This window comes from Carassius gibelio, chromosome A17, assembly GCF_023724105.1.
Source record: "Carassius gibelio isolate Cgi1373 ecotype wild population from Czech Republic chromosome A17, carGib1.2-hapl.c, whole genome shotgun sequence".
In the NCBI taxonomy this organism is placed as follows: Eukaryota; Metazoa; Chordata; class Actinopteri; order Cypriniformes; family Cyprinidae; genus Carassius; species Carassius gibelio.
Genome location: NC_068387.1, coordinates 21,483,876 through 21,503,427, shown reverse-complemented (window position 1 = coordinate 21,503,427; position 19,552 = coordinate 21,483,876). Strand labels below are relative to the sequence as shown.

At 37.3% G+C, this 19,552-nt stretch overlaps 1 protein-coding gene across 2 annotated transcripts in view; it reads left to right on the top strand.

The window, feature by feature from the left end:
• LOC128031738 (protein Smaug homolog 1) overlaps nt 1–19,552 on the top strand; it is a 33,912-nt gene that overhangs the window by 11,679 nt on the left and 2,681 nt on the right. The window contains exons 3-12 of one of the 2 annotated variants that reach the window (XM_052620112.1): nt 6,810–7,331; nt 10,822–11,076; nt 11,263–11,372; nt 12,445–12,531; nt 13,148–13,379; nt 13,654–13,739; nt 14,599–14,711; nt 16,301–16,496; nt 17,801–17,927; nt 19,416–19,499. In XM_052620112.1, coding sequence (XP_052476072.1) covers nt 6,810–7,331; nt 10,822–11,076; nt 11,263–11,372; nt 12,445–12,531; nt 13,148–13,379; nt 13,654–13,739; nt 14,599–14,711; nt 16,301–16,496; nt 17,801–17,927; nt 19,416–19,499 — 1,812 coding nt within the window. Of the gene's footprint in view, nt 1–6,809; nt 7,332–10,821; nt 11,077–11,262; nt 11,373–12,444; nt 12,532–13,147; nt 13,380–13,653; nt 13,740–14,598; nt 14,712–16,297; nt 16,497–17,800; nt 17,928–19,415; nt 19,500–19,552 lie in introns of both variants that reach the window. The other variant, XM_052620111.1, reaches the window with a different exon arrangement.

Sequence of the window (19,552 nt, the reverse complement as noted above, 5' to 3'; positions counted from 1 at the left end):
CATGCTGAGCTTTAAGTGCACTGTAAGGCCCAGACAGGGTGCTGGTGGGGTCCAGGCATGTGTAGACCTGTACAGACTGAGCCGTTGCTTGTTAAAGCTGCTCCTGAGGAAGGTGGAGCCACTGAAGTTCATCAGGGGCTTCTTACACTCTTTCTTTATCTCTTTTTCTCTGCCAACTGAAACGTAAGCATCTCCAGAGCTTCGCACATGCTCCCGTGGGTGTCATTTCAGTATAACACAGGTCGATTGGGTCATTTTTTCAATCTTCCCTTAGTTACTTCTTGGAGTGTCATCTGATGCTTTTCTTTCAGCTTCCCACTGCTGAATCCTGGGAATCTTTTAAGAGCTGCTTTGTCCTTCACATGGAAGTATTTCCACTGGTCATTAGATGGAATGCGGTTTGGTTTAGCAATACGATAATTCTCCCTTCTTTCTTTCTTTCTTTCTTTCTTTCTTTCTCTTCCCCTCCCTTTCCTTTCTCCACATCATTGATGCTCCATATTTACCTCCACCCACTACTCTGCTGAATGCATTAGATCTTGGGTAGCCCGTTTAAGGAAGTGTTTGCTGAAGTAGTGTTGAGGGGGATGATCTCAAAAAGAAGGTATGTGTCTAACCAGCGTCGTTTCGGATGCAGCGCACCCCATTCGGAAACTGTGCATTCTTCTGTTGGACCTGTGGTATGCCAGCACATTCCACACTGCTGAGCTGGAGCAAGCAGCCAGTGGGATGGGTGGGGCATCTCTCTCTCTCTCGTTCTTTCTCTTCTCACTCTCTAGCTACTTTTTCCAAATAGGCCATTTTTCCTTTCCCTACTTTCCCTCCTGGAAAAATCTTCTCGATGCAAGTTCATCCTGTGTCCACAGACCAATTCCAGTGTTGTTTTTTCCCTCATAAGTGGAAAAAGTACAGACAGACCTCATTTTAGATCTTCTGATGTGTTATACAGCAGGTTTGGTTGCGTCTGGTTCATGTGTCTGGTTCGTACTGGCATTATTTTTGAATCTGAGCTAAGGTTGTGTATCCAAGAGATTTAAGAGTGGTGCACCATCCTCCCAGGATATTGTTGTGTCCTTACTGTGTAGACTCAACAACTATAAAAAAGGAATGATCCCATTCTAGACCAACTCTTCCTGTTTGTTGTGCTGACAACAGAAATGTTGGACAATAGTTGAGGCCAGGATCACCATGGATGCAGCCACATTATGAACTTTACCAAGAGACACCATGTTATTACCACAGTGTTGTTTTTAATACTGTAAAAAACATGTTAGTGCTACTCAAGAACTTAGTTTAGGGTAGTTAAGTTTTATTGTATTTTTTAAATGAATACATTTATTACAAAATATTTGTATAAATGACATTCTTTTAAACTTTCTAAATTGAAACTGCGCATCTGTAGCGCAAACCCGTGCTTCAGAACGCGCGCAAATATTAAGCTTTTTCAGAAGTATTGTGTTTGTGTTGCCTGAACGCAGGCCTACTGTGTACCTTGTCTTTTGGTGACCTTCTTGCTGTGTGTCAGCACACAGGGAGCATGTGCTTCAGCTGATACAGTCTCTGATGGTCTCATATAAATAGGGTGTTATCACCAGTCCACTGGTGTTTGGAGTCGGTGTTGTGGCTGTCCTATTTTTAGCATGAGAGAATAATGTCTCTGACAAACATATCTCCTCCCATGCAGACATGAGCAGGTTTGTATGACTGTGCGTGTGTTTTTATCAGCCGCCAATTGTGTCCCTGGTGTAAATGGAGCATCTGGTGGCATACGATGGGGGTTGTATCCAGGTCAAGAGGTGCACTGATGTTGTTACAGTGGCCTGCAGGAAGCATATATTCGTTCTCACATTAAAAGTGTCTCAAAGTTCATCTGATTAAAGGAGGAAAACCTCTGTCTGCGTACGGTTGGCTGGGCGTTCTCTAATCTGCACTGCTTGGGTTTAACCATCCGTCTGGTGAACAGCATGCCTGCCTGTGTTTCTGTTTGGTTGTTTGTTAAAGGTCTGTCGATGTTAAAGCATGGTTGTGTTCTATTCATAACACAATTATTTGCTTCATATGTAACATAATTAGAAAGCAAAAATGTATATTGAGCAACGAAATCAGTTGAATAAATTATTCACTGACTGATTGTATGTATTTTACTGTATTTAGTTTTTAAAATTGCAAATTAATCATCTTAATCCATCAAACCAAATAAAAGTTAAAATGTAAGGATTTAACTCACCAAAACTAACATAACTGAGCTAATTAGGCCTAATAATAATTATTGATTTAATGACTCAATCAAAATAAAATTTCTGAATGAATCTGTGATTTTGAATGAATTCGTTTAATAAATGATTCCTTGATAAATTCACAATAGCATAGTGTGTTACTTTTACTATTTTTGTCTTAGCTTTACATTGTAGGAATTAGGGCTCTATTGACGATAGTCAGAGATATCGACGATAGCAGATGTCTCTGTCGATAGTCAAGGCTATATTAGGCTCATTCTTCTATTAATGTATTGAATTATTGTTATTATTATTATTTTAATTTTTATTAGATGGCCTATTATAATTCGGCTATCAGACTTCCCAGCTATTTCACTTCAGCGCCGCATTTCACACACACACACACACACACACACACAAGCACGCGCAAATGAGTTTTAGAGCCTGTAGCTAGTGAAGAAGTCTCCATCCTCAAACAGACGTACATCGTCTGCAGATAAAATATATTTTATTGCACTTTAACAAGTATTCTGAATGGCCTATATATGTGCAATATTTTAAAAGAGCCTTCACTAACTGAGTTTAATGCCATAGTTATATTAGAAATCATCTCATTCTTGTTTCTGTGGCATGAACTTACCTGTTTTAAATACTTTATATTTAACATGTTCGTTTATTTCCAATATTACTGTTAAACTGTTGAACTTTAAATGAAAACTACTATTGATTTTCAGCGTTGACTGATTTTGCAGAACATTTAGATTGATAACTTCTGTGCACAGATGTGGAAAATTTGTCACAGGACGCACGGTATGACAGTTGTGTCTGTATATATATAAACTAGCTGTTTTAAATACAGTATTTTTATATTTAGCGTTAGGTTATCAGTATGTTTGAAAGTATATTTTTTCGATTATTGGCGATTCCATAGACTCTCTTGCGCGCACCTGCACGGTTTAAAACCAAAAATAGTTATGATATGACAAAAACAGATAGTCTCTCTCTTACTCCACCCATGCACCATAATATCGTGTATTGTCGATCTCACAGGCTGACGATATGACACTTTGAAAAATGTTCAACACTAGTAGAAATAGAATGATAGTTTGATATTCCAAATTTAGCCAGTGACTTGTTTTGTTCCTGAATGAATCAGTGTTTCGAGTTGACTCACTTATAAAGTCATTTGTTTAGTGAGGCTCAGAAGGAATAGTATCTCAGTGTTTTTTCTCAGACCTCGCTCCTCTGGAGTAGTTTGTGCATAACAATGTGCTGTTGAAGAGCAGCTTCTATTTTAAGCCAGTCGGAAGGTTAGTTGGAAGTGGTGGAGAGATTACAAATTACAACTGAACACAGGGATATTTGAACACTCTGCTCGCTGAGAGCGGATGCCACGTTGAGTTCACTAGAACACACTAAAGGCTTAAAATGACTCAGTGAAGCCCTAAAGAAGGGCTTTCCTCAGACTGACCGCTGTGAATCAACTGTGATTCACAGTCTCTCTGCAAAAGGTTGCTTTCACTACATCTCTGTCTCTTTCTATCTTTTTTTTTGTTTTTTTGGTCACATCCAACTTTTTCATTCCAGTGCTTTCGTTAATAGTTGAAACACTTTTTAAATAATGTTAAAGGAGGGCTACTGTTTTGGGGTACATAAGAAGAGACAGAGAAACACGTTTCACCGGCTCCTGGGGTTTGTGATTCGACTGCTAGCTATGAAATAAGAATTTGTATGCATTATCTATCTGTGCGATAGAATTAGTAATGTACCTTTTTGGAACTTTACGGCTGGTCAAGTCAAAAGACTGTCCATATAAAATAAAATTTACATGTGTGGCTGTTATATGAGATGAATGGTTTTGCAATATTTGGCGAGTAGGTTTTTGCAAATTGTCAGATGTTGGATTCAGTGATGAGACACATAGAAAAAGCATAGTGTGAAAAAGAGGTCCGGTGTCACTCTGGAATCTCTGGGATCTGATCCTGAAGGAAGTGAACGGGGGGATGGTGGCAGAGGAAGTCAGAATCCTTGAGATGAGTAAGCTGCATTGTTTTAGCAGCCGCACTCCCTCTATATCCAGCTGGATGGGTGGAGTGAAGGAAGAAGAACTGCGTAATGATGGAGGAGTGTGGGAGCCATAGAGGAGCTGGCAACCGCTGAGGTAGAGCAGGACGCTGGCCAAGTTGAATGCTGGGCTCTAATTTTAGTAGAGGAGTGTTGCTGAGGGTCATGAGGACTTTATTACCAGATAAACTCATCGCAACCTTTGGCAAAGCACAAACTGAACTGAGCTGAGTGGTGACACTTAGTGGCGGACGTACAACCTTCTCTCATCACTCATTGGATGAAACATGAAAATTCTCGTGTTTCTGATTAAGCACTTTAATCTAATTTTGATTTCAGAAATGTTCTCCTACATATTACCCCCTTAAAGGAGTATTTCATCCAAAAATGAAAATTATTGTATATGTTTATCCGAGATGGAGGTGAGTTTGTTTCTACATCAGAAAAGACTTGGAGAATTTTTCCATTACATCACTTGCTCACCAATGGATGCCCTGCAGTGAATGGGTGCCATCAGAATCAGAGTCCAAACAACTGATACATACCTCACAATAATCCACAAATAAACCACACAACTCCAGTCCATCAATTAATGAGGCAAAAAGCTTCAAGAAACAAATCCATCATTAATGCATTTTTTATAATAATCAATCGCTTCTGACCAAAATACCAGTCCATAATCAATAATAACGCTTCCTCCACTGAAAAAGTCCATCCCCTGTTGTCCTCTAAAATTAAATTTGTTTAGAACTGTTTTGGACTCTTTTCACTTGTAAATCGTGCTTGATCTGTATATTAAATGAACTGGGGTGAACTGGGTTTGTCAACTTGCTCTCTAGAATCCCGGAGGCCCATCAGTAAAAATGGAAGTGCCTGAAAAAGACCCCTACAGAGACACTTAATCATCAGTCCACAGTCGTCCTCAAGTCTGTGCGTCTGTCTTTAGCATGACATTGGTATGAGGTCTAAACAAGCATAGCTCCATGCTAAACATGACAGAGGATCGCTGAAACGTCTCTACTCTACTCATACACACACTGATGAAACATTTATGATTCTGTTTCATTAACATTGTCATTTGTGTTAAACATGTCTCTTGATCTAATGGTAATGATTATATTATATTATATTATATATTATATATTATTTCTACATTTACATACTGGTGAAAACATTTCATGGTCACATTTAATGGTTAAATCAATAGAAATTACACTTTTTAAATTTCTTTGACAATTAAGTGCAAATTTTCTTTACCATAATGCATCCAGATGATATTTTTGTAGGGTTTTGATGTGTAGTTTTTAAGTGCAGATCATCATCTTTATTTGTGAATGTGAATTTCACGTGAAATTACAGTTGAACATTTGGTTTTCGACCACTGAAAATGGGTAATATTCAACAATCTGAATATGGAGTGTCATTTAAATCCCCATATCTGGGACTGAATGATATAGGGCCTTGAAAATGAAGCTTCCAAAAGAAAAGTTTGTTAAGAAATAGAATCTAAAATCACATTGTGATATCTTTAATATTTCTATTTCTATTTCTATTTAAACTATAGGCATGCAAACTTTGGAAAAAGAGTATTTATGGCATTCAGACAGGTATGTTCAGTGCAGTTGTTTTGACAGAAAGAAATGAGATACATTTATAGTTTCAACATTATTTATTCTTCAGACATTCCTCTGTAAAAGAAAAGAAGTATCAGATTTATGCAGTGTGACCCACATTTGGTTTTTGACCACTGAAAATTTGTAAAATTTTAACGATTTACTCCTGCAGCCGTATTGAAATTCCAATATCTCTGTGCCTGAACCATATAGGGCCTTAATAATGGAGATGCCAAAAGGAAAGTTTAAGACCCAGTATGTAAAAAGGCATTAAGATATCTTTAATATTTCTTGAATTACAGCCATGAAAACTTGAAAAGTGCTTTTCCACCATTTTTAATGGTCACCATTAGCACATAATACAACAATGATGGCTACAATCAACAGATTTTACTGACAGACCTACCAATTTCTTTGTAAAAATATTCCCATCTTTCTGAAGTCATACCCGGATTACTCCATGATTCATCCATGATATTTAATAGTTTTGCTTTTATCACTATACATGTTAATCTTTCTTCACAAAAATACTAGCAAAATAACTAATTTGAGCATGGGAAGTTTCTGAAATTTGGTTGATTTGACACAGAATGACCCTATTTTTCCTATAGTTAATTTTTGAGGCATGTTACAATAGGTTGCGTGACCCTGGTAATGAATAGTGTCCCCACCGAATACTTAAAATACAGCAGTTATTTTAAAGGAAGAGTAAAAAATTTTTCCAGGAATATATCACTGTGTACCTCCATGTACAATGCAATAAACCACATCTCTTCTATGTTAAATTCCTTTTTTTCCCCGAAGGTGTTCTTTCTGGAAACACATGCAAAACTTTGAAGTTATTTTATTTTATTTTTAAGATCTTTTCTGTAAACTTGTGCTAACTTTTTAACTTTTTGTTTTTCTTATTTTGCAGTGTTGATCAGTCAGTGGCAGAGTGAGTCGAAAGAACGGGTCATCTCTCTGGTTCTGACCCACCTGCCTCTGCTTAAACCAGGCAACGTCGAGGCCAAAGTGGAGTACATGAGTCTTCTGCCGAAGATCTTGGGCCACACCATCGAACTTGGCCGGCACTTAGAAGAAAGCAGGCAGCTTCTGTCCTACGCCCTCATCCACCCCGCAACCTCCCTCGAGGACCGCGGGAACCTCACCCTCTGGCTCAACCATCTGGAGGAGCGGGCTGCTGCCCGAGGAGCCGGAGATTCCCTTGAGCGTGCACCTTCATCTCATCACGGGCAGCCTCCACACCTCTATCCCCACCACCAACGCTATGGGTCGGATGACCGTCTCAACGGCTGGCAGGGTTCAAGGGACTCTGGGCTGGGAAGTTGGCAGCAGCAGCAACAGGGCTGCGAAAACGGGCACCTCTCACTGTACCCATCATCTTCCGTGCCCTCCACTATCAACGCTGTAGGTACAGGCAGTGGGACCAACACAAGTGAGTGAACTATTCTTCATTTTTGGCTTAACATAGGATGCAGTCTGTCTTCCATTTAGTCTGTCTATAACAACAGGTGTTTCACATGAGCTAGCTGCTATTTTGTCTATTTCATCTTTGGCAAGTGTGATTAAAACAGCCGCAGGTCCAGTCTAACAAGATGTCAACTCTTTCAACATTGATAATATTGTGACCATCTCAAATCCCCACTCATTTCCTTCTGGACAGTTCAGATGTTGTATTAATGACTTTGTATATTTGTCACATTAAGGAGCATTCAGAAGTATGATAGCCCATGAAACGAGAGGAAAAAATGTGTACATGCGGCACTGCCGTGCTGTGGGCATAACAAAGATATTCAGAATGGACATATCTGTGGTCAGAGCATGATATTTCCAGCTAAGAATGCAAGGGTCTTTTTTTCTGATGAAGGAGACAGCTGAGGATATAAATAAGGGCACATTTAAAGCATTGCTCCAGCACCAGATCCTCTTTGTTTTTGACTACTTAGGGTACTTAACAGCACAAAGGACTGGTTTCACAACTCTTCTCCAGCAACACCAGAATGTAGGCTTCAGAAATGTTATCTTTCTGGTCAAAATGCTGTTGTTCTTTAGGACTTATTGTGTTAATGATTTAGGGCAACCCTCTGTATCGTAAGATAAGGCTGGGTAAAATTATTTGCCCAAAAAACTGCCTCCTAAAATGCTAACAATGAACATACTGGAATCTTGTCTATGTGTGTGTACATTACAAAAATTATTTATTTATATATGTTTTTTTTATAAATTAATAAAAAAAATTCTCTAAATTTCTCTTACTTTATAATGAGGCATTCAATCAGTTCATATTGGTCCATTTACGGTATCAGATCAACAAAGAGAATTTACTTCTTTACAACAAACCCTTAATCGTCTCCTTGACAAAGAACAAAAGTCACATTATATAAGAACATCTTTGAACATTGTTATTTTTTTTCACATGCTCCCCATTAGGGCTGCACGATTTATTGGAAAAAAATGACATTGCGATATTTTATTTTTCTGCGACATATAGTGCGATATGAAATTGAATAAAATATTTTCTTACAAACAAAAATGGGGTGAGCACACTTACATTCTCATTTTAAATGATTTAAACATCAGAGTATTATTTAAATTAGAGTAAATTATTTATTTGTAACTTTAGGATATGGTTGAATTGTTAACATGTTAACTAACATGAACTTACCACGAGCAATACTTTTGTTACTATATTTAATAAATTGAACATTATTGTAAATTGTTACCGATTTTTTTAATACACCCATTCAGGCGTCTCGTGAGTTCAGTGGTGGACAGGTCAGTTGTTCATTAAATTGAATCGGTTCAAAGGAATCATTAGTTCGCGAATCAGACGTGTACAACACGCGTTGTGTAATTATGTGGGTTTGACAACACCGAAAACATTTCATAACTGGATAGTTTTTTTTTTTTTTTTTTTTCTCGAAACCAATTGAGTTTGATTAATATGCGCGAGGGAGAGAGAGCAAGACAGCGCTCGTGTTGTTTGAAGACGGTGAAGGTGAGCACACGTACGTGCGCGGCAGGGTCTCTCTCTCTCTGCTCGTTCTTATAAGTGCCCTGTTAAACTGACAGGACTTAAAAAGACATGCAAATGATAAACTTTCACTCTATGATGATTAAGCTGTGCAATTAATCCGCGAATCACATTCGTCAAGGGCCGGGTAGAAGCTGACCCGTACAGTTAATGAATAACGGATCAACTACGACAGCCTACAGCCTACATCCTGCGATGTGACTATCATGGATTCGTATCGTGATATCGATGCTTAAACGACACATCGTGCAGCCCTACTCACCATTGAACATTTGTAAATTGAATTAGAAAAGCATCCTGTGTCCTTCTTTCTTTACTCACACAAACACCCTCTCACCTCCTCAACTAAGTACCACATAGCATCCCAGCTCTTCCCTTTTAAGGTATCCTTTGTGGGGGTTTGTATTTAGGGAAAATGGCTAATATTTGGGGACTGTAATGTAAGCTGGGCACCAATTTTAAACTAGCCTCAAAGACCTATACATAGTCCAAACATTTACAGCCGCATATAGGAGAAGAGAGAGCTCTTCACACAGCCCATAACGTATCTTCTCCATCTCATTCTCGGTTTGTTTCCTCTTTCCCCTCACCCGCAACGAGGTTGAATATTCCAGAAGAGGAAGACAGGCTTACCTTTTTAGTAGGTGCAATGGAAAAGACTCGCAGCTTGTTTTGTTTGCCAGGTTTTCCCCCCTTAGTGGAAACAAATAAACTTGTGTTGGTTGAGCTGGCTAAAGCAATTTACTGCAGACTGAATCTAAATGCATTTGACATTGGGTTGTGCTTGTTTGCCATGAAAGTTGTTTAAAAATTCAAGTGAGTCTACTTGAGAATGGAGTCTGATTTTAATAATGCATATTTTACCTGCCACTAGGTATTGGAAACAGGAACTTTTATTCAGAACTGGTTCTAAATAATTCAGACTCTGGGTGTTTCTTCTTTGTGTTCTTTGTTGTGAATCAAAAACATACCGGAGAGCTTTAGTAGTGTAGTCTGCTTCCCAAACGTATGACTCTTATGAGTCAGTTCTTTTAAGTGAATCAAAAATATACTACTTGAACAGTGTCATCAGATCCCAAACAAGTCAAAAAACTTGCAGCTCATAACTTTGTTACTGTTACAGTTGAACTAAATTTAAAACTCTTCTGAAAAAAAGAGTAAAGTACTAAAATGAGTAAAGCAAAATAAAATAAATATAAATGAGAACTAAATACAAGTATATAAATAAGAACTTATAGAAATTACAAAAGATGTAATTGATAATTATTTTTAAATGAAAACATAAATAAAAGTCCATTCAAATTATTAAATATTATAATAGTTAATAAATAACAAGTGTAAAACATATATTAGTTTATCTACAAATATTTTAAATATATTTCATATTAAAATAATCTCATCATCTGGCAATCATTTTCCAGTTATTTCATTCTCAAAGACAAAATCGGTGATAAAATCGTTAATTTTATCTAGTGGATCGCAATCACTAATGGATTATTATAATAATGTTCTTCAATTTAAAATTAGAGATGCATGGTATGCAGTGATGCTAGATGGTATAACATTTTGAACTCATTTATTATTCAAAATAGCCCTGGAATATGAAATCATATCCTGTTGCTCATATTCATTGCAGTCCAAAATAATTTTGCATGCTTAGTGTGACCACCCCGTACAACTCGACTGCCCGATTGTCCACACTGACCAGACAGAAAAGTTTTAAAATATTCACCCTTATGTCTGCCTCGAGACAACAGAGCTACTAATCGAGGCTTTTAAAGTTGACGCTTTTGACAGAAGATTCCAGAAATATAACAGTCCTGATTTGTTTGTGTTCATGATGATCCCTGTGGCCTGATCTCACACACGCTGTATGTTTGTTTTCTCGCAGTCCTGTCGGGTGGGCAGCACAGTCCTCTGAGGCGTTCAGTGTCTCTGACCCCTCCGATGAGTGGCGGATCTAACCAGCCTCTGGGGCACGAATGGCTGTCCCAGGAGGACCTGCGTCCCCGCGGGCCGGCCCCCGACCACGCCCCCATCTCTCCTCAGAGCAGCGTGGCGTCCTCGGGCAGCGGAGGCAGCGAGCACCTGGAGGAACACGCTGCTGTCCGAAGTACATTCCATGAGGAGGGCAGCGGGATGAGGGGTGAGCCATGGAATTATGTGCATTTGAAACTTGACCAAACAGGACACTATATTTACTGTTTTAGTAAACAGATCTTAAAAATACATAATTAGTCATGATGAGCCCAGACTTTTAAAAACTAGCACACTCACAAGAAATGTTATCCTGCATTGCTTTTCATCCGAAATGATGTGATGTCACTCTCAGATGTGCCGTCATGGCTGAAGAGTCTCCGTCTCCATAAGTACGCTGGGCTCTTCTCCACCTTGACCTATGATGAGATGATGTCACTGACGGAGCAGCAGTTGGAAGCTCAGGTTGGTGTTTTAACCCTTCATGCGCTCCATTGCTACGCTGCAAAAATGACTTTCCTGCTCAATATTTTTGTCTTGGATTCCAGTATAAATAATTAAACATATGTGTTCCTGGACCACAAAACTTAAGTCTTAAGTGTCAATTTTTCTAAATGAGCTTGATATGTTATGATCGGACAATATTTGTCTGAGATAGAACTATTTGAGAATCTGGAATCTGACATTCCTAAATATTGAGAAAATCGATAGCAATCCATTTATTAGCAAAATATTTAATATTTATATATATATATATTTACTGTTGGAAATTTACAAAATATCTTCATGGAGCTTGATATTTACTTAATATCCTAATGATTTTTGCCATAAAAAATAAAAAATCTATAATTTTGATCCATACAATGTATTTTTGGCTATTGCTACAAATTTACCCCAGAGACTTAAGACTGGTTTTGTGGTCCAGGGTCACATATGTAAAATAAAATAGATTCACTTTAAGATATTTTTCAAGATAATATGTCTTGTGTTTAGAGAAATCAATAAAAATGATTAAAATATGAAAGAAAAATTGCAAATAGGGTAGGAAAAATACATTTGTTTTCCCTTTTGAATTATATTTATATATCTTACCCTACTGACATTTTTTTTCTCTCTATTTTTAAGCCATTTAAAGATATCTTGGCCAAAAATCTAAAATAAATTGTTTCCATAATTTATTAACTTGTTCCCTCATTTTAGGTTAATTGTGACTATTTAATTCAATTAAAATGAAGGGAACTAATTATTACAACCTGGCCGTGATTTAAATAATTAAAAATTCTCATTTTAGTGAAACCATGTAATGTTTTTTTTTTTTTTTTCTTGTGGAATAATATATATAGGCCTTATTGGAAGAGTTAAACAGGCAATTCTTATATGTTAAATTTGGCTATAGATCACCCATTAATTGAAGGGGAATCTTATATATTTTATCCATCATGTATGTACATATATAGATTTGTACATTTTATATGTTGTAGCAGCTTTGCATACTACGTGAATGTCAGATTTTGAATGTTGTTTTTCTCTGATATAGCAAGTCACCAAAGGAGCACGGCACAAGATCATCATCAGTATTCAGAAGCTGAAAGACAGACAAAACATGCTACGCTGTTTGGAGAAGGTCAGAGCCTCTCTTTCCCCATGTCAGTTTATTCTGACTCATAGTGCACAGACGTATCAATCACAGTCTTTACATTTGCAGTCATTCATACTGAGGTTCAGATTTGGGTTTAAACCTTTACCCTTTCAGTATCCAGCCTTGATCTTTAACTGCAGTTCCACACTAACTCTGAAGCCCAAACCTCTGCCATTATCATTTTCACATGCGCTTTTTATGTATGTTACTTATTAAATGTCATCTAAGCACACACTATTCGAAACAAGAGATATGAAGGAGCCTGATGTCTAATTTCAGAGCAACCTTTTCATCAAGCTTTCCATCTCGATGCATTTGTAGCATCAGAAATAAGACACCTCCTCCATTTAAAGTTTTAATATCCCGCATGTGTCGGCCCTGTTAAGAGTCGCACCGTGCGACGGGGAAACAAACATGCTCGTATTTTTGGTAGACCTTTATTTTGTACTCACATGTCATTTTCTGCCTCATTACATGTCTGAAATATCCTGACAGTTGCCCGTATTGAATTTATGGAAGTGTCTAAAATAATGCTGCACCACAACCTCGAATATAACAACTACGCATGCATCCACTCATTTGTCATCTCTCTGTCTTTCAGGATATTTTGGAGGGAGGGAATCTACGTGCTCCTTTGCAGGAGCTCCACCAGATCATCCAGACACCCATTAAAGCCTGCAGCACAGAGGAGTCTTCACAGCGCCACCTGCTGAGCGCTGAGGGGAAGAGCAGCATCGCTACTTCCCACCTGGGCGGAGGAGAGACGGAGGGCAGCTCCACCGTCATAACTGAGGGAGACATCCCCGCTCAGTTCACTCGCGTCATGGGCAAAGGTTCACACCTAGTTCTTCCCGTAAACTGAGAATCATTCGAGGCTGTTAGGAATGTTTAGGTCACCACTTTCCTTTTCCAAACAACTTTATCTTACAGACAGAAAAATGGTTCAGAAGATGTCAGACAGAGATTATGTAGTTTACTTCCCTCAACTCTTGTTGAGTTTTCCATAACCATATGAGACAATGTAATATAGTTTAGCCATTGTGTAAAAAGTTTTTTATTTATTTTTATTTTTTTATGTGACTAACTTTTTCTTTGGTTTTGTGACAGTTTGCACACAGCTCCTTGTCTCCGGGTCAGATGAGGAGAACATTAGTTCCTACCTACAGCTTATTGATAAGTGCCTTATCCATGAGGTGAGTGTTCAGGAAATCCAAATTTATTAATACATGAAACTTCTTGGTTTTATTGTGAAAAATTCATCTGCTCTTTATTATTCCCAATGTTGAATATCCAGTTCCACTCAGACAAATGTCACATAATTGAAGTAAAATAGTTAGTGAACCGGTGTTGTTTTTTTTTTACCAAAACTATAATTATTAAATATCGTTTTTCAGTGATTAAAGTACAGCTGAAATACCTAAATCAAAATTTAGTTTCCTCGGCAATCAACTGAAATAAGTTCCAGTCAAAAAATTGTAATGACTCAAACTGAAGTAGAAATAAAAATGTAAATTAAAAAAAGCACAGAAAATTTTAATAATATAATAATAAATAAATCATAAATCATAAAAACAGATAATATAAAACTAACTCAAAATATGTATAAATACTATAATATTTTATATATGTATATTTACAGTCGTCTTATCATATAAAAGATAGTGTATCAGATAAAAAAAAATATATATTTCAGATTTTAGGTAGTATGCTAGAATTAGCATATAATTAATTTCAGCTAATAAATGTAGACTTAAGTTAACTGAGCATTAATTTTGATTTCATGATGTTTAAGCCATATATTAGGTGTGTTTTTTTTTTCCAAATTGAAGTACAAAAGGTGTTTTAGTTTCTCATGTGAGTCTGTCGAGGTCAGCAGATGGTGAGAATACAGTTCCCTTTTTTGGTGACAAAAATGACAAATGACATGCTAAATTTTAGAATAAGCACACATAGTCCCATTAGACAGTAGGTACAGTATGTTGAGAAGTGTTGAGCTTGAATTGGACTGGAAATGGATTCTCTCACTTCTCTGACGTCTCCCACCTCTCACAGGCCTTCACAGAGACGCAGAAGAAGAGGTTGTTGTCATGGAAACAGCAGGTGCAGGTACAGTTCCGGTCGATTTCGAGGAAAACTCTCCTTGACCTAACAGGACAGAGAAGAAGGTAAAGTGGATTTTGGAAGTTGGGATGTAACCGAATAGTGAATCTGTACTGACACGGAAAACGAATGACACATTCTACAGAATCTTGTATTTTATTTCGTTAAGGTGTTCTAAAAGTTCTAAATGTCATTTCCTTACCAAACACAGTATTCGGATTCTGGCACGTGCCTATTTGAAAGTCACGGTTGGAATCATGGCACAATCTGACATTCTTGTTCTGTTGAAATTCAATCCATTTAGGTCCTATGATGAGACCATGATACTGTAAATGAAATTATAAAATTAACATATTGTATTTTTCGGACTATAAGTCGCACCTAAGTATAAGTTGGATCAGTCCAAAAATACGTCATGATGAGGAAAAAACATATATAAGTCGCACTGGACTATAAATCGCAGGACCAGCCAAACTATGAAAAAAAGTGCAACTTATAGTCCGGAAAATACGGTAATATTTTGAACATGCTTCTCTGACATATTTCAACCCTTTGGGCCAATATTACTTAAGGTTTAACACTCTTCATCTAAAAAAAATCGCATGTACATTAAAAAAAATAAATAAAATAGAAACATTGTTATCCAAGATATTCCAATTGATGTGAAATATCAATCAAAACATGTTGAAAACATGCATGGATAAAAAGGGTGCTTTTACATCTATCAAAGAATTTTAGCTTGTGAAAATCTATTGTATTTCTTCTTTTTTAAAAGCCTACCTGAGACACTATGGGGGACTTCTGAAACATTGTGTTTATTAATTTTTATTAAATTAAAACTACTCAAAGTTTCAACCTGATATCAAACATTTCTTGTAAATAGTCATATTCTTGAAATTATTATGACGACACATTCTGAAATACTTGATTTTGTAATGGTATTTTAACTATTACTCTGTTATGTTTTCACATAAAAAAAAATGATTACAGCAATTTAAATCGGTAAGCAGCTGTGTATTAAGCGGGATCATGTACAGACAGATAATCATTACTGCTAAATAAATTGCTTTTGTATTAATGGCCATTGATTGTGCATTATCCTTCACATATTTATAAATGATTGAGTAAATTTCAGTGGAAGATATTCACCATGACAGCTGTCATCCCGACAAAAAGAGCTCTGTTGCTCAATTTTACTGAATTACATCATACAGTGGGCCGAGGACAGGCCTTTTGAGGTTTACTCCATCAGATACGTTGATTAATTTAGGGCAAAATTACTGCCATCTGTGTTTTTATTTATTGGAAAGAGACTTTAATGATGATCGGATACCACAGACCACACAGATGTGTTTAGGACCATGAGTCATGATTTTCCGTCACTCCCTACTGGATTACATCATGGTCTGAAAATAGACCATATGATACTCAACAAGAATCTCCTTTTTTATACCACAGTCTTTGTCAAACTTTGTCTTTTTAAAGTCCCCACTTGTCAAAGTCAATACTAAGACTACGCCTACATAGAATCTCGGTTTTTAATAAATGTAAATAATAATACATTTGTTTAATTTTACAACTTTTGCAATTGATTTCTCTTTCTGTAATATTATCTGAGTGGTATTTTAGGACACTGTCTGTTTCATTTCAGCAGTCGTTACGGTCAGTCTAACTCCCTTCCAACCACGGGCTGCGTAGGCAGCAACGTTCCCACCCGGAGAAACCTGCGGCAGTATCAGATGCGGAGTTTGCCTGGTGTAAGACCCATCCTTTTGGGTACCACCGGCCTGTTCGGACCAACCCCCCGAAGCAGTAGCAGCACTCCTACCGGCCTGAAGCAGGGAAGACAGGTTTGTCATTACACAAACAACACCAAACCCAAAGCGTAAATGACTTTATTACCACTTCAGACTGAAGGGAGCTCTAGTTTTTGAAGTGGATGGAGCTGGAGGCAATTTACAACATTCCAGAAATCCTACATCACTGTTAAATGGAACAACTGAGGACGGGGTTTTGGAAGCGTAGTGATAACCTGGCATTCTTGCGTGTCTGCTCAAACATTTTTCTTGGCACGCTTACAATGGGAGGAAGTTCCAACTGCTTCTCTGGTTCAGAGTGTGTGGACGGTGGGGTTAGGTGCGCGAAACAGCCGATGAGTCATGTGTGGGGAGAAGTGTGCCTGGAGAGAGAAGAGAGAGAGGGGAGGGGAGAAAAGAAGAGGAGAGAAAGAAAGAGAGAGTGAGAGAGAGGGAGCTAGTCAAAGGCAGTGAGAACAGTGCACAGGCATTTCCTGTTTTTCCCTGCTCCTCTGTCGGGAGGGCCAGGAAAGGGGGAGAGGGAGTCAAATGAAGGGAGTGAAAGAGTAAATGAAAGTCAGGTTAGGAGAACTTATTCACATCAGATCACTACATGGATGGACGCATCTTATAAAATTATCAGTGATGTGTCCGAGTGATACATCACCCTAAACCACCATCAAATTAATGGAAAATATTCTTATCATAATGCACAAAAATTAAAAATGTATGTATATGTGTGTGTGTTGTATTGCAGTAATGAGAATCATAATGGAGAATAATGCAAATTATAAAAATGTATGAAAAATACTTAAGCGGATTACCGTAATTTCCGGTAAATATGCTTAACTGTCATAAAAATAATGTCGAAATGCCAAAAATATATTAAAATAAAAAAGTATAATTTATATATAATTTAAATATATATATATATATATATATATATATATATATATATATATATATATATATATATATATATATATATATATATATATATATATATATAAAATGTATTAAATAATATATATAATTTTATTATGGTGAAATATTACATGGACATGTTTTTGTTTTCATTCATTTATATATATATAGAATAATTTTCTAGAAGATTTTTATAGATCTTCACAGAATAGTCATGTTTCACACTGAATGAATCAGAAATGATATTTTCATTTTATCTAGTCAAGTAGTTGTTTTATGTTTAGAACAAAAAAGGCTTCATCATAATGTGAAACTGTTTTTCATGTATTATCCATTAGTTTAATGAACCCGCTTATTTACCAAGTCTATTGTGTCAGTCCTAGTATTCGTATGATGTGATTGTAATTTGGCTGGCATGTATGTTTTTGTGGTAGGGTTTGTGGTTTGCCAATCCAGGGGGCAGTAACAGCATGCCCAGCCGTACCCACAGCTCAGTTCAGAGGACCCGATCGCTACCCGTCCACACCAACCCACACACCATGGCTATGTTCCAGCAAACAGGTAGGAGACAAGAACTCAAACACAAAACCCCAACAGATGATGTTAAAAGGTAACTGTTTGAAAAAAGTTGCCCTCCAGTTAAGGAGCTCAGAAGTAAAAATGCATGTAAATGAAATGCCATCTTGATAAACTTTGTCTCTTTTGTTTGCTGTGAATGAAAATCAGTCATCTACTTGTGTGCAGTGCATTGTGCTGCATTAAAAATAATCAATGTATCTGCAAGTTATAACACATTTCCTGTTTCTGTTTTTTCACCATAATTTCTTTGCCTCTCCACAACCAAACTATTCCAGATATCAAAAATCCCTTTGCAATTTAGCATCCTTAATGTCTTGAGATCATTTTATCTGAGATTGATGGTGATTGCATGAAAAACCTAGGAAGAGTATTAAAAAGTTAAACATATGCACTTTTTAAATAGTTCAAAGTATTTTTTAATAGACATTTTTGAACAAGATGTCTTTTAAGTGCGTGGACAGCACTTCCTGAATATTGTGCATTATAGATTTAGATATAAAATTGCATTCAACATGCTGATGCCCCTATCATAAATATATTTCTGGGGTGAAAAAAAAAACTCTACAGAAGCATAGAATTGCTTATATCAAGTTAAAAACACATCAAATATTTGTTAGTGGTCAGACAGTTTTCTTTTTCTGACTGAAACCATGTCACACATTTAAAGTTTTCTGGCTTCTTTGTGCTGTGTGCTCCACTGACATATATTCAGAGCAGACAGATGTTCCTCTCAGTCTGTGGCTCCACTCTGACTGAAGCTGAAACTCACTTCCTGCAGTTTGCTCTGTTCTCATGGATTTATAGAAACACTTGTACTCTTTCAGAGAAAAAAGAGGGGCTGTGCAAAAGAGTGTGTACAGTGTTTTTGTGTAATTTGCTGCATGTTACAATGACTGGCTTTGTTTAGCATGCCTGCCCCTTTTTCTGTCAGACTCATTCCCCTTCATTTTCTCATTGCCGCCAATTCAAATGTGTTCACATTAACGCCTTGATTAATTCAAAGGCATCAAAGAGGGAACACTGTGAGAGAGACTTGATGGGACTTACAGGATTTGCTGCTTAAAAATAGCAGGTCATCTGTTCCATCCAGCTAGTGGTTGCCTAACTCAGCTCTTCCTTCCCACAAGGGATTTTCAAAGGCCCGTTTGCTGTTGACTCAGCTAAAGGCGAGGGCCAGCTCGAGCAGTCAGAGTCTGGCCCACCGAGACTGAAGCGACTCTTTAGAACAGAGCTCACACTGTAGGCCAGTGTAATACCGAACAGTTCACATTTTGTTCAGTGCAATCTACAAGCATAATGGCAGTTTGAAAATCGAGGTTGCAATTTGGAACTATTTATCAATTGCAGTTTGATGACAAGGATGTGAATGAGGTTTGAAATGCATCTTTTTGCTACACTCATTTGAATTGTCATGTGTTGTGTATTGTCATAACTTGTTAAAGCTTACTCAGTTTGTTTGTCATTTTGCAGATTTACAGGTGCCTGTGACTGAGCCTGACATCAATAACCGTTTGGAGTCTCTGTGTCTCAGCATGACTGAACACGCTCTGGGAGGTACATGTCCACATCTTGCTCAGTTTATAAATACTGTACTTAAAGGAACTGTT